We start from the raw sequence: 14,839 nt of genomic DNA on the forward strand, positions 1-14,839 counted from the left end.
TATTTGGGATGTTCTAATCATGGAAGTTAGTTACGATTGTTATTGCCGGGATGTTTTGCTGCTGAAATGAGGGGAAAGAGCACAGCCTTTTTTATCTTTTGTTTTCATGCATCAGTGCACTACAGAAGTTCTATGCAATAGAGCTGGCCTTGCATATAGATGAGCTTCTTTTCTTTTTCTCTCCTAAAAACCAATACGATTAGCCTTCTAACCGATGCAGGTGTTTTTCTACAGCGCATAATGCTTTTCTTCAGGTTTGTCTGTGTGTGTCTTTCAGTAGCAGTTAAAGCATTTTTTCCTTTTTCATGCAAATAGGAAGCACATTGTTTGCATCCTGATGTAAAAAGCCTGTCCAGCCTTGTGCGCAGCACACTTATACATAATTCCAAAAGGAAAACATCCCCCCATGACACAAATTCAGAAGATGATTCAAGCCAAACAAAGCCCTTGAACCTCCAATGCAAAAACCAAAGGACATATTTCAAGCGGTCCCGTCCAAAATCGCCTTCATGTTGTTTTATTCTTGTGTTTTATTCCATTGCAATGTCAAGAGTTTGTGTGTACAGTACATTGCATACCCCAGAGGCCTTTTAGCTAAAACAGTGGACCCTCCAAAAAGTGGAACACAATCACGTGTTATTTGAAGATGGTTGACCTCCTTGTTGTCATTGCCAAATTTAAGCTGTTATTCAAGTAGAAAGACAAGTTAACCACACAGGACGAAAAGCAAAACTGCTCCAATTTTCGGAGTCTGGTTTGACATACCGGTAACTGAATTCCAGACTGTGCAACCTTCGTCGTGTTCTTCTTTCGAGATTCCACAATACGTTACATCACTTTTATTATTTTTCGGTGCTTACGCCATTAATTTAGCTTGAAGGTGAAACGACACTTGGGGACAGATATATTTTTTCCATGGCCTGTTTGTATTCTCGTGTATGAACTGAAATATCTTCCAATTAAGCAGAATGGAAACAAAATACTCTTTTCCCAGCGTGTTTGTGTTGGGGAGAAAGGAGTATTTATTTTGTAGCCTATTTTAGAAACTTGTGCTGTTTTAATCAAAATGGCATCGATGCTTATCATAGATTTGCAACATTTTTATTGTATTCATTTACTTTTGCCATAATGTGACAAAATGTAAGTCACCTATGGAGATAACTACCATGGATTATGTTGAAACGGGAGTGCGCATCACTTGCGGTATATACACTGTACATCATATACGTATTGTATATGTTGATGTATTCATTTATGAGTACGTTATAAATCTGATGCATTTTATTTAGTTTTTTATGTTCAATTGAAAATCAGCCTCTTTCGTAATAAGGCTGTTGCTTCATGAGTTTCGCATCAAAGCTGTGGAAATGTGTCACTGTTTAAACGTTCAAAAGCAGGGATGAGTGCTTGCGTTAACGACGTGCAAGGATGTGAATATTTCATACTAAAAAAGGTTTTTTATACTAGACTTTTTAAAAATGGTTGTTAGTGTGTGTGCCCATCAGCTTGTTTTTAAGTAGTATCTCCTTTGAATGACCTCTATGATGCAGGAGGTGGTAAAAGTTGCATTATTGGCCTTGTGAGGGAACATCTCGGTGTTCAACTTTGTTTCCATCCATGTGTATTATTATTATTTTTTTTGGTTTTTTTTTTTTCTTCTTTATTAAAAGGAGTATTAACATATTCATGTGGGTCTGGGGCAGAAATAATGAATGTAGTCATTGTAAACTGAATAAAGAGTGAGGGGGTAAAATTCTTGAACTCTTGTCCTATGTGTGTGTAAAATGGCTTCCTCATTGGAAACATTGACTGTACAGTTGATGTTTTAATGAACATTCTAATATTCCTGACTGGAATACAACACAGAGAACTAACTGCTGTTCCAAAATACAAAAAAAGTAATCTAAAACTACTCCGACTAGTGACAGAAAATGAAGCTTCCAATTTGCTTCATGTTACCAGTTGAATTTTTTTGACTCCTCGAGATGACACTGTCTGCTCAACATTGGTGTGAAAGTACATTGACTTGCCATTTGCCCTTTGTTTAAACTAACACCACCATCTGGACAAGTGAAAAAAAAAACAATTGGTTCATGAAGCACATTTGAAGCTTTATTTCCCCCATTACTATGTACTACCTTTGGAGACATGGAGAGGGAACAGGAATGTGTTTGCTAAGCATATGGTCACAGAGTGGCATTTGTGGTGAGGGTAACCGTCCCCCCCCTTAAATGAGTAAAAATTATCCCACCATGTTAAAGAGACAAAAGTAGTACAAAGTTATGGTTTGATGAAGAGTATTTAATGATTTAATAAAACCGCTTTAAAACAGTCAAGTAAACAATTCTGATGAAATGTCAAACAGATCGGGAATGCAAAAAAAAAAAAAAAAAAAAACCCAAACAAAAACAGTAACATTCCCCATTTTCACCGCTCTACCTTGAGGAACATCATCCGCTTGGCCACGGCAGCTTCACCGTGTTTCCTCTGGAGCCGCTGGAGGGCAGCAGAGTCGGCCGACAGCAGTAAGCGGTCATCTTGCCGGTCCCAAAGCGGTGCGCAGAAGGACATGGGATCAGAAAGCAGGCGCGAGGCGGCGGAGAGGTCACCGCTGGTCTTCAGCAAGGCTTTAACCACGGACACCAAATCCTAGCAGGTACATTATCAAATCATTAGGAGGTTGTGTTTGGTGAAATCAAAATATTTCGATCAAAACCATCTGGACAGACCAAGTTACATTTTAACATAGGAGCTGTTATTTGAGAGCAGCTTTCCAAGTCTTTATCCATTGAACTTGAGTTTTTGCAAAGTCTCTGCTGCAATTTATTTACAGGATATCAGAAAAGCCTTCCAAAGAGGCTGTTTGGGTATCAACTGCCTCCATCTCCATCAGATCTTTTGCTAATGCCTCCACCCCTCACAGACATTTTGCTTAAGGAGACTTCAAAGTTTCTCAGGAGGGTTAATCATATGGACAGGATGGGGGACTGCACGTAAGTTTTTCTCCATTTTTGCCTAAAGCAGCCCATGATGCAGAGACATTTCTTGCGGAGTCACATGGTACGTTGTCACGCAAAGAACATTTATAAAAATCTGAGAAAGCCGTAATTTGCAGAACAATTTGGAACATGGCGTAGTGGCCGTGACTTTACAGTTATAAGAAGGGCAACACTGTGTCAAAGAAACAACCATACTTGATACGGCACACCTGGTTTGTCTGCTTCATCAGTTCTCTGATACAACGCTTGTCCTCCTCAAATTGGGCACGCTCTGGAGGGATGACGTCTTTTTCCGGGGACTTGCCACCAACTTGGACTTTGGATGCCACTCCGAGAGCGCTGCTTGGTCGCGGAGACAGACGGCCCTCTGGCGGGGTCTTCTGTTCGCCGGGTTCTCGTTCAGGAAGGCGCGGATCGGCCCGGGCTGTAGAGATGGCCACGGAGGCCAATGGTTCCACCAGGGGGGTTTCGGACGCTGTTTCGAAAATATCCTCAACAGACTGAGGGATGGTGAGAGGACTTGTGATTCTTCTTGGCCCAAGTGGATCATCCCAGTGCTAATGAGTCCGGTTCACATTGATGGCAAAACATTGTCCTTTTTATGGCTGTTTATTGCACCGAACATATTTTCTGAAAATTAACAAGGACTTGACTACCTAACAAAACAGCATTTTGTTAACCAACTTGTATCATGTAAACAAAGAAAAGTGCATTTTGGGCTAAACTGTTCTTAACTTGGCAGTCACATTATGAAAGTGCTGTTTGATATCCCCTGAAGATGACTCAAGTACATACATTTATATTTTTGGCACTGGACAGCCCCCCCAAAAAAAATCGACATTTGTGCAATGTCAACAAAGAAAAACGAATCTTTGGCTCAACTGTGCTGAACGTGTAAGTTAGTATTATCAATGTGCCGTTAAACCTCCCCAAAGTTGTATAAAGTACATCTATCTATTTACCTCACTGGCACTGTCGCTGTCGCTCGAGACTGAAGTGGAGCTGGAGCTCCTCAAAAACTCCTTTGCGGCCCTCTCAATTATTCCCAGCTTCCTCCTGCTCTTCTTCTTCTTCCTCTCTGCTCGCTGTGGCTCAGACTCATCTGAAAACAAGAAAATGAAAAAATAAATTCAAGCTAAGAACTCGCATTTAGTCCTGCTTCAAATGTTGCTACAGTATGTATTACTCAAACAAGGGTTACGGTTATCCGGTTTTCAGAGAGTCTTACTCGGCTGGTTGACATGAGCAGGACCTGCTTGTGGTGAGGCAGCAGACTGCACGGCATCCTCTTGTCGAATCTCTGCTTCTTCTTTTTCTACGGCTGTTTCGTACTCTTCGGCAGCTTCGGTCTCTTCTTTTGCTCTCTTGGGAGGCGGCTCATGCTCTCCGGTCTCTTCTGGAAGAGAAGACGAGGCTGACCTGGTTCTCATGGGAGTAGGAGGGGAGGACGACAGTTGCCTGACTGAAGTTCTTGACGACGATGAGGATGTTAACGAGGGGAGCTTTCTGGTGTATGTTGCTTCCTCTTCCTCAGACTCTTCTAACCGTTTGCGCACTGAGCGGCGACGCACACACAAAGGCTGCACGTCATCATCACTTGTCGAGCCATTGCTTTGGGGCTCTTTTTGGGCTGGTTCTGTGCTTTCAGGTGCTTTTTCACTCTGAGGCGAGGTGTTTGCGGGTGGCTGGTCTGTTTCTGGTTTGGTGCTCTCCTCAGTCTCCAAAGCGTCGCACATTTCAGATTCAGCAATCATTGCTGGTTCGATTTCATCCTGTGGCGGGTTCAATATTTTCTCCTCTTGCTGGAGAGGGTTGGACATTTGAGCTTGGGCATCACCCGAAGATCCTTTTTCAGCGACAGGGAGCAGGTCAATCTGTAGACACGAAAGGGACCGCATTCATGAAGATTCCTAGAAACGTCTAGTGTGTAGAATTGAGTATAGATAAAAGCTGTCCCGAAAGAATCCCTTCAAAGTTGTGCTCATTTCAACCGTGTTTGAGTCTACTTCACACCTTGAGTCCAGTATGTATGGCAAGTGCAAGTGTTTTAATGCACACTCAGGATTGGAATACCACGCCCCCTGACATGCTTGGCTAATGTAAACTTGTCAGACGATTAATAATGTGATTGTTTTTTAACAGTAATTCTTAATAACAGCCACTGTGGATAGTAGAAACTAATAAAATGGTGAAAAATAATAATAGAAAAAAACTATGACATGCTTGATTACACAGGATCAAGGACTTATAAAAAAGAAGGAAGAACATTCTCTAGCCGCGTAAAAACTCTTCAAGATAAGGAGGTATCGCTCAATCAGTTAGGGCTGTGAATGTGGTGACCATACCTGTGTTTGACCATCAGCCGAGTTAGGCGATGGAGGGTCTTGTGGCTTCGAGTCCGTCTGAGGATCAGCAGCTTCGTCTTCAAAGTCGAGTCTGTCTGTCACTTCAGCTTTTTCGTTGTCCTGCACCCACATAAGACACCATATTGCAGGGCTATTCAACTACATCATGAAAATTGCCACAGTTTGAAAAAAATGTATGGGCCCAATGGCCGGACATATGCTGTGCCGTAATTAGAACTTGACACAAGTGGACATATTCTTAATTACAGTACTTTAAAGGGCTTTCACTTATCATAATGCAGCCAAAGACATTCAAATTCAGGTGCTTTAAATAAAGTTGTTTTAGTTTTACAGCATCTGGATTCAAAGTGGACACAAATGTGTATTTAGCATAGAGTACAAAAGTCATATCAAAGCAGCTGTGTAGGTAATCAAAATAAATTGAATGACATTTTAAGTACACCGTGTCGCTGGCGTCAGGCCGAAACATTGTCAAAATGTGGTAAATGTGTTTTGTTTTCCCTACAAATCTATATTATTGGTCAGTCCGTATGTGTGTGTGCTCTTTTTCTTACAAATTATTGACCACTCCAAACTGTACAAAATGACTTGCTCTTTTTGACGATGCAATGCGATTTTGGGGTGTTTTAAAAAGTGATGCTTTTGGAGGTGCAAGGATTCAGCCCAACGTCAGCGCTATGTAAAGCACAAACAAAAATATGCTGCAACATAGCAGTATTATAAGTAAAGTGAACGCTGTGTAGTAGGCGTTCCTTGACTGCAATGCAGCAGCACAGAGATGGTCATACTTATTGATGTATATAGAGTAAGTCTTATCGACATGCCTTCCAGGGCCAAGTCTGAGTGTAGTGCTTTGCCGCTCTCTGTTGGTAAGAGTGAAGAGGACAGTGTGTTGAAATAACCTGCGCGTCTTCTCCGGCTGCTTCTTCCACCCCGACGTCTTCGGTGTGTTTGTGAACCAGGTAATCTTTGTAACGGGCTTTCATTGACTGCCAACTGTGAGTGGTTACGCGCTCTTTTTCCATCTGCTGCCAGAGACGGTTGCCTTTAACTTCTGACTTTCGCAGGTGGACGTATTTCAGAATAGCGGCGTCTTCGCCGGGGTTGTACGCCTGCCTGCCTGATGGGAAGCAAACGGATTTGATCGCGGGATGCGCCATGCTGTGTCGTTCAGGCGTTTGTGACATGAGCATTATGTAAGGCCGTTTTTTTTTTCTTTTTAACAAGTTTGTGGTTAGCATTTGGCGTATACCTCCTGAATTACCGGGAGACATTCTCTTGCCCTCGTTAAATTTTGGAGAATGCTTTTGGCCTGTTCCGGCTTTCATTCTGTAGTCGTCGAGGTTCAGCTGCTCGTCTTTCTCCACACAGTCGTGGATGTACTGCATCGACACGTACCTAAAATAAAACACACACAGTGCCGGTAACAGCGAATAAAGGTTTGTGAAACATCTTTATCCTTGGGAGTGAGTGAACCAAGACCTGTCACAAATAGCAAACATTCACAAATAGTAAATGAATCCCCCCTGAAATGTTCACAATTGCCTGTAAAAATAGTGTCCACCACAAACTATGATCCCACAACACGTTAACATCATTTCAAACTGATTTTCCAACATAACCCTCAAAAATAAATGGCTGTTTTTTTTTAAAATGCATTGTAAGCGTAATGATGCTGCCATGGGTAAAAAAACACCCAATGCGCAAAGCTACCGACCTATTGGAATTCACTTCCAGAACATTGAGTCTGAATTTCAAAAGTTTCAACTTTTTGTCAAGCCCCCGTTACTGTTGTATATTTTGTAATAGGATTAAAAAAAAAAAAAAAAAAGAAACTGCAAAACATCAATTACACAACATAATCATTACTGGAACTCAATATTTTTTATTTTACATATTTATTGCAACAACCATTAGAGTGTAGTCATAAAATTAAAGCAAAAATATTTTTCCTTCACATCGGACTTTCTTCTGCTCTATGCTCTAACTATAATACATCCATCCATTTTCTGAAACATTCTTCCTCAGAGTTGTTAGAAAGAAAATTTGGTTCTTTCATTTTGTTCCCCATTCTTCACAAGTCAATACCAAGTGTACCAGGGAATGTGCAAAGCACAAACAGCAACGTTAAGGATATATACGGTATATATAATTTGCCATTCAGTAACGGATACAAGTTGTTGTTAGCCCAAAAATCGTGTCTGTGCATTGATTGATTGAAACTAGCAGCAATCGGGATGAGCCTCAATTCATTAGTTTTCAGCTAACCTCGTACTCGTGTGCTAGGTTCTGCATATCTTCCACAGTTTTTGTCCTGGGGCCACTGGCGGAAGCATTGGTTGCAATTATCTACCAAGTATTTCTGCTCGTTTTCAACCTTTTTGTGCAAAGTGACCTCTTCCTTTTTTTTTTAAATATCTGTTAACATTGTAAATTGCGACCATTATGAGGTTGCAATCAGACATTACCGGAACAAAATACGGGCAATCCGGAAGAGTTGGCAGCGCTGCATGACCATATTCATATTAGAAAGATTATTTCTATTTATTATTTTTAGTTGAGGTTTTCAGATTACAAATCACCTTCAGGTGAAAAACATTTATTTTGTTCTTATTTTATGGCCTGTATACTGTATCACAAAAACCTGCCATTGGAACAGGGGTGTGACTTTTCACAATCACTGTATACTTACCGATGTGCTGTGCTCTCATTAACCGCACCTTTTTCCTCAGGGTCAATAAGCAAAATGGATCCAGGCTTCTGGACATTGCACATGGTGCCTCCCCCAGCTGTGATGAGAGGCTGGAGCTCTTTCTTGATGGGGCCCGGGCGCAAATAGAAGGACATGGGCTCTCCTTCCACAGTCATGAAGAGAACCGGCGAGATGTTGCACTGGGTGACGTCTTGCCCTTTGGACGCCATCTTAGGAAACACAAACAGCCAAATGAAGAAGCTCAGGTGGTATTATGCTGTAGACCAGTGATTGCCAATCACTTTTACTTAGCTGTTGTGAAAATGATTGCTGTCCATGCCAGTGACGCAGTGACAGTCAGGACAATTAAATGCTTATGAAGGTCCGAGTATGAGTCATGGTAACAAGAAAGAATCAGCACAGTTGAAGTTAATCTTCGTGTGTGTCTTTCCTCAATTCCTGCGAGTATAACAACTTTGTGTTCAACAGAACACGACCCCAATTTCACACACACCAACTTCACACTAAGTACATATATTTTTAACAATTTATTTATTTTTTTAAACTAATTTATTTATATTGTGTATACATGAAAAATGCAATCTACATGTCTACGTATCATTGATGCGTATGATGGTGGAACTACCAAGTGGAGTAAACATTTTTCAGTGGCAAAGTTTGCAAAAACGTTCAAATGCTTGATAAAATGTAGGCCACTTTACTGAAAAGTGCTTTTGAAGATGTTAGAATTTTGCCTGTCAGCAACGACGCATAGTATTTATTTGAAAAAGTCCTGCAACTATACTCAGTACAGCAGCAAAAGAGGCCCCACAACTCACAATGAGTATAGTAAGTACATCTTGGAGTAAATATTGGCAAGATAGTCATTGTTGGTACAGAAGGGCACCACATTATCGCCTCGCCTATTTTTAATTTTTTTGTTTTTTCCTCCTTGACTACAAAAGGCGAGCTCAAACAGACGTTAGACCAATTTGGGATGACGTTTTCGACGCCAAATTCGCTTCAAAGAACCTACATTTCGTTGACACGCGACGAAACAAATTTCACCTGTTTAACGTATATATCTACTGTCAACTGAGTTGAACAAAAATAATCTTACATCTTGCTGAATCTGTATTTCTTTAGTTTATTTTACAAACTTACCATGCCGTCTATGCGATCGTGCTTCCCGCTCTACAGGACCATAACAAAACAGACTTCCGGGTGTGCCGACTGCTTTCGTTTCTTCTTTTTGCTTTTGCGCTTGGTATGCGGTTGAAGCATCATTACTGCCCCCTAACGTATTTTCTTGGATACAACATTAACTATTTTAAATGAGTGAACTCTCGCCCATTGTTCCAAACTTGCATTCTTAGCCTAATGTTTTCCCCAAAGTAGATAAATAGGTGAATAAGCAGGAACATGAAATGCATTTTTTTTTTGGGGGGGGGGGACGTTTTCTTTAAATGTCCATATGTGAATTGGGTGGTATTAATACAGACATTAAGGCAAGGCATTTCTATAGTGCCTTTAATATACACGTCAACTCAATGTCAAAGCCTTTGTGACGTGGCCGTGACGATGGGAACAGAAGTGTGCGTGTGTGCGTGTGTGCGCGCGTGTGTGTGTGTGTGTGTGTGTGTGTGTGTGTGTGTGTGTGCGCGCGTGTGTGTGTGTGTGTGTGTGTGTGTGTGTGTGTGTGTGTGTGTGTGTGTGTGTGTGTGTGTGTGTGTGTGTGTGTGTGTGTGTGTGTGTGTGTGCGCGTGAACTACATCACCCCCACTGCCTTGCCTCTTTCACTAGCCTCAAAGCAATATTATTATTGGCCTCTGTTGTCTGTCGCTCCCTCATTTCGAATCAGAGCAGCTAAAACAATACGACCACCATCGATCGAATGTTTCTATCATTTATTAAAAAAATAAATAAATGATATGTGCAACGACTTGAACGTGTTGGCTTACTTTGTTGACCAGCCTTATTCTGTCCACATTGTTATTTGCCTCTGTCCATCAACAGAGTACGAAGTCAGTGTTAAGTTTGGCTCTGAAAAACATAATTAACTACTCCTGCAGAGGGAGATATGACACCACTTTTCTGAACAGCAAACACATTTAAACGTCCGTCAAAGAAACGTTTAAAAAAAGAAAAAAAACACAGATCCATGAGTGTGGAAAACAAGGCAAGTAGCGATGCAGCTCATGCCATCGTCAAACACGAATCCCCCTATGCCCGCCTCGGAAAGGTAAATTTTACATACCAGTATTTCGGCAAATCTGCGTTTGCACTGCAGCTCTGCTTACCGTTTGCCTTTGACATGATAGTGCTTTGGTCGCTTAACTCTGGAACTTTGCCCAGCATATCTGCCTACCCACTGGTCGTTTAAATTTTGTGTGAGTGTGGTTAGTGTATTTCTTAGCTCCGCTGTCTGTTAGCGAGCTTACTTTTTGGTTCATGGAGGATGACGTCAACAGACCGTATCGTATTTTTTATTTTGTGGTGACTCAACTAGCTGGATGTAAAAATACAATCAAGTGACAAAAGAGGTGCACCATATTTGTGTTAGTTTGCTTGTTAGCAGGCTACCAGTTTTGATTCTAAAGAAAAGCAAAACAGTGAAACAAGAAAATACATTTTCAAACCAAAGTGTCAAAATCATGGAGGGACATTTTTTTTTAGGTTTGTCATATGTTTTTTACAAACAGGCTACTTGCTTGTTCATTGAGGAGGGTAAAAAAGATGGCAGAACCGTGGCCTACCAGTTCTGATTCTGTGCTGAAGGAAATCAAAACATGAAGTTTATATAGTCTGATTAACCAGTGGTCACATTCTTGTTATACATGTATGAGATAAAATGTTGCAAAATGGGCCAGTATTTTTTTTTCTTATGTGTGGGAGGGTCTGGAACGTAACTCCTGCGATAAATTGGGGTTCACTGAGCAGTATTTAGTTCCTCTTTTTATGATTTTATGGCTGTTAAGAATTGACCAGCTACCCAAGAGTACTCACACACAAAGTTGAGACACTTTGACTTGTGTGTTTTTTTTTTTTTTTTTTTTTTTACTTGTTATCTTGGTGGTTGTATTAAACCATAAAGGGGCTTGGAGGAATTCCTGTGGGTTTCCATGCAAAGGCCAAAAGAAACTGTGTTCAGAGGCCCGGTGACAGGTGTATTATTTCAGGAATGAGACTTGCAAAACAAAGGAGTGGAATTCCTTTTTGACACTAAAACAAAAGGCTGCGTTAAAGCAAAAGCTGCCTTTTCTTTCTGACGGAACTTCCTGGGCTAAATCTTCCACTCTATCTTTGGAGCGGGACGGAGATGGATGGCGCGGAGATGATTTGGCACATTGCCCTTCAGGAATCTTGGCAGCGCTCGGTCAGTAGAGACCAAGTTGTAACAAAGTGAGGATATGCTGAGTCGACGCATTTATAGAACCACCACCACCATCACCATCATCATCCTCCTCCATCCGAGAGGACCATCCGGCCCCTCGAGCGTGAATCCCCCGTCCTCTCCTGCCAATTCCAAAGGGTTATTTTCCTCTATGCTGCTTTCTCACGCCGCCATCTTCTCTCCCATGTGACAGCTTGAAAGCGCTCCTCCGGAAAAAAAAAAAAGAAAAACTACTGTTTGGCACAAAATGACACACATCAAACATCAGCACTTGGGAATAAAATGAGCGTCAAACAGGAGGGCGATGGAATTCTTCAGTCTTCATTCCCATAAATGTAATCCAACGAGAGCCGACACGAAAGAGGTATTCATTGGACCTCTACAATATATTTTGACCTTGTCATTTACTGTAGCTTAATAAAATGATGAAAGGTGGGAAAATGCGGTGATGAGTACCAAACAGGAAATGGAAAGTATTGCAACATCAGTAAGTCGTCGGCTCACCTTCCTTCCATATCACGTCAAAGGGTGAGTCATTTACTTTCTATTACTTTGTCTTATTACTTTTTCTTCTTTAATACTATTCCTCTGATGCGTCGTGCATTTTATTTTACAGTAATTCATTTACATGTAGGATTTCTAAATAAGGGTTGGCCACCTTTTAAATGTATTTGATATCAACATTTTAAAAGGTGTAATGCACAGATTCAATGTGTCTTTCTATCATCACACGTCATCTAAGTGAGTCCTTTTATTGTAATTTATCTTTATTTTCTCTTATGGGATTCCTCACGGTCCAATTTTAGGGCCTCTACCCTTCTCCTCGTATTTGGTATGAGAGTTACAAAGATTTAAAAGCTGGATGTATAGAGTAGACTCACCTCACTTAAGAGCAGTACGCTTGAATGTGTTGAGGGCATGTTAATATAGTCTTTTAATGGAACATGGTATATATATAATGATAAGGGTCTGTGTCAACTCATTGGTGTGTGGTCTTGTTGGAATGACCTCACAGCTTAATGTGAACGTCCTCAGTATGACCCTGACGGCATTCATGTGATCCACCCCAAACACGAGCACCTCACCTCTTCAGATGACGCATTAAAACCAGCAGAACAAAACGGGGGTGATGACGTAAACATCTGAATGGAGTTTTGAACTCCACAAAAAAAGGAGTGTTGCAATCACACCAACAGGGTGTGTGTGTGTGTGGGGGGGGGGGGTAGGTGCGTTTGCTCAGCGGCGCTGATGTCACCGCCGTAAAACACACTTCCAAGATTTGAAGCTCTTAGAGAAGCTCTCTATGGAAATGTTTTTTTTCTCCTCTTTTGCAATGTTCCACAGGAGACGCATGTGCAGAAGTTAGAAAATATCTTGATTTATTTACAGCGACCAATCAGATCCCTTTATCTGTGTTTCTATTTTCAAGAAAACATCACAACGATCGATTGATAAGGCACTGCTGCATTGACACGTGAGTCAAAATAATTAGAACAAACAACTGCATCCATACAAAGATAATAACCAATTGGAAGTACTCACAATATGTTTAATACAAATGTACAGTGGAACCTCCAAAGTTGAAACCCCAAATGTCAAACAAAAGAGTTCAAGCGGTCATCTTGTGCAAATCTCATGGGACTCCAGTTCAACCTAAAAGGCCATTTCACATTGCACTTAGTTTTCTTGGAGTTCGCCACGAGTCAGAGTGCGCAGACAACAGCACCCGGTGCAACCTTGCCCAAATTTGGAAGAGCTTATGTATCAGCCACCAAGGAAGTAACAGGGCAGCTTTCCCCACTGGCTGGTTGATTGCTGTTAGTTAGCACTTTGAAATCAATTTGCCAACCCCTCTAATCTCGGATGAATCTTCTGAAAAATGTTGGGCGCATGCCAACCTTGCGTGTCGCCATGTGAAAAACTTGTGAGTTGAGTCACTTGTATCGCAAAGCACCACTGTATGGATTTTCTTGCCCCTGGTGGCCAAGTATGAAATTGGGATTGTAAATACTGTTTAACGCTTTATATTCAATTTGATGATGTTACTACTGTATGCTTTTATATAGTACAATACTGTAGAGTGTGACCATAGAGGTAATTATAAACATATTTTATAATATAAGACGTATTTTTAGAGACAGGTACTTGAGTTTTTTTCACTATAAAATGATGGTTTTGAAATGAGAGCAACCATGAAGGTTCCACTGTACTCTGTGCTTAATACTTAATACTTAGTACTTAATGTACAGCGCAAAGGCACAATAGTGTCACGTTCATCTTGATTGTTCCTTGACAGCCGACACAGAAAATATGCGACAGCAACCAATCTGATTGTCTCGTCGTTCAGATGAAGCTGACAAGATGGCACCTTTCAGCTTGCCTTGGTGGGAATGGGAACAGGTGAGTTATGTATTTGATCCCGTGACATCGCTGAACATCCTGGACATTCTCATGCTTTGCGTGTGTGCGTGAAAGCACGTAGATAAGCCGCACGCAAACAAACACGTTGCGTGGCGTTCACAGTTACATTCGCCCTTCCAGGCGCAAGTCTGGCCATCCTGCCAATCAGAACTCTCTCGGGTCAGAATCCGAACTGCACGCTGTGGCTTTGCAAGCCGGAACCATGTGAGGGATGACTGTACACAGTCTAGACGAGGCGGGAACAGTCCTTCCCATTCCTCCTCGTCTCTTTCTCAATTGCCACTTGTTGCAACCTCCTCGCCTGTCCGCTGTGGTCTCATTTCTAATACAAGTCCTTCATGATCTCCTGCAGCAGCGGGTGCAGCAACATATCAACCTCGGTCTTTTTGAGCAGCTGAATGAGGTGCACGTGATCGGTGACGATCTGTCGCAGGTCGGTCATCTTCTGGAGCAGTTTGGCAAACAGCTGCAGGGAGTCCGGGTGGCTGACTTTGAGCTGCAGTTCCAGTGAGTGCAGCACCGTCTCCTGGAGCTGCTCGATGGGCTTGACGTTCAGCAGGCCCGGGCGGTCTGGGGGACAGTACAGCGAGACAGACCAATGGTCACGCGGGGGTTGGAAATCAGTACAGAAAGCAACGCTGCTTAGGTTCTACGTTGTCAGCTAAATATGTAATTCCTCCCTGGCCCCTAATGTACATAAAAATAGCACATACTGCCATAACATTGACATATGCAGGACATAAATTAACATGAACTACTCCCACTGCTATCATTTTAGGGCGCGACCCAAAGTTAGTAGTTTGCAGGAGACCTGCGTTTAGCGCATTACAGGATAAACTTTACATGGCTTTTTCCTTGAAACATTAAATCCAACGTAAGATGGGAAGGAGGAGGAAAACAATAGCAGTTATATGACATAAACAGACTTGGTTTAAAGAAGGAATAATCCAGTCTTTTTAAAAAGAAG

General features: G+C 41.7%; 2 protein-coding genes across 11 annotated transcripts in view; both read right to left on the reverse strand.

Annotated features, from left to right (window-relative positions):
- Positions 1-1,642: 1,642 nt before the first annotated feature.
- On the reverse strand, positions 1,643-9,317 carry terf2ip (telomeric repeat binding factor 2, interacting protein). 4 transcript variants are annotated; one of them, XM_019892450.1, is made up of 9 exons: positions 9,222-9,317; positions 8,058-8,287; positions 6,630-6,763; positions 6,268-6,485; positions 5,345-5,464; positions 4,228-4,873; positions 3,962-4,101; positions 3,209-3,556; positions 1,643-2,649 (listed from the first exon to the last, which is right to left on the reverse strand). In XM_019892450.1, exons 1-9 carry the CDS (start codon positions 9,222-9,224, stop codon positions 2,428-2,430), a joined length of 2,061 nt encoding a protein of 686 aa, XP_019748009.1. In that variant the 5' UTR covers positions 9,225-9,317; the 3' UTR covers positions 1,643-2,427. The 4 variants fall into 4 exon arrangements, with proteins under 4 accessions (XP_019748009.1, XP_019748008.1, XP_019748010.1 ...); XM_019892449.1 differs by having other exon boundaries at positions 3,209-3,558; positions 3,970-4,101; positions 6,618-6,763; XM_019892451.1 differs by having other exon boundaries at positions 3,209-3,499; positions 6,618-6,763.
- A 3,492-nt stretch (positions 9,318-12,809) lies between these two features.
- Positions 12,810-14,839, reverse strand: part of pparg (peroxisome proliferator-activated receptor gamma) — a 34,906-nt gene continuing 32,876 nt past the window's right edge. For 6 of the 7 annotated variants that reach the window (XM_019892500.1, XM_019892499.1, XM_019892498.1 and 3 more), the window contains exon 9: positions 14,195-14,442. In XM_019892500.1, coding sequence (XP_019748059.1) covers positions 14,195-14,442 — 248 coding nt within the window. Of the gene's footprint in view, positions 14,443-14,839 lie in introns of all 7 variants that reach the window. The other variant, XM_019892497.1, reaches the window with a different exon arrangement.

This window comes from Hippocampus comes, unplaced genomic scaffold, assembly GCF_001891065.2.
Source record: "Hippocampus comes isolate QL1 unplaced genomic scaffold, H_comes_QL1_v1.1 scaffold137, whole genome shotgun sequence".
In the NCBI taxonomy this organism is placed as follows: Eukaryota; Metazoa; Chordata; class Actinopteri; order Syngnathiformes; family Syngnathidae; genus Hippocampus; species Hippocampus comes.

Bases quoted from the DNA above. Each gene is read 5' to 3' on its own strand.
- terf2ip (XM_019892448.1), bottom strand. The intron at 6,486-6,617 runs GTATACGCCAAA...GCTTCCCATCAG, and splicing joins GTCTCCCGGTAATTCAGGAG to GCAGGCAGGCGTACAACCCC. The intron at 2,650-3,208 runs GTGTGCCGTATC...TGTACCTGCTAG, and splicing joins TGATGAAGCAGACAAACCAG to GATTTGGTGTCCGTGGTTAA.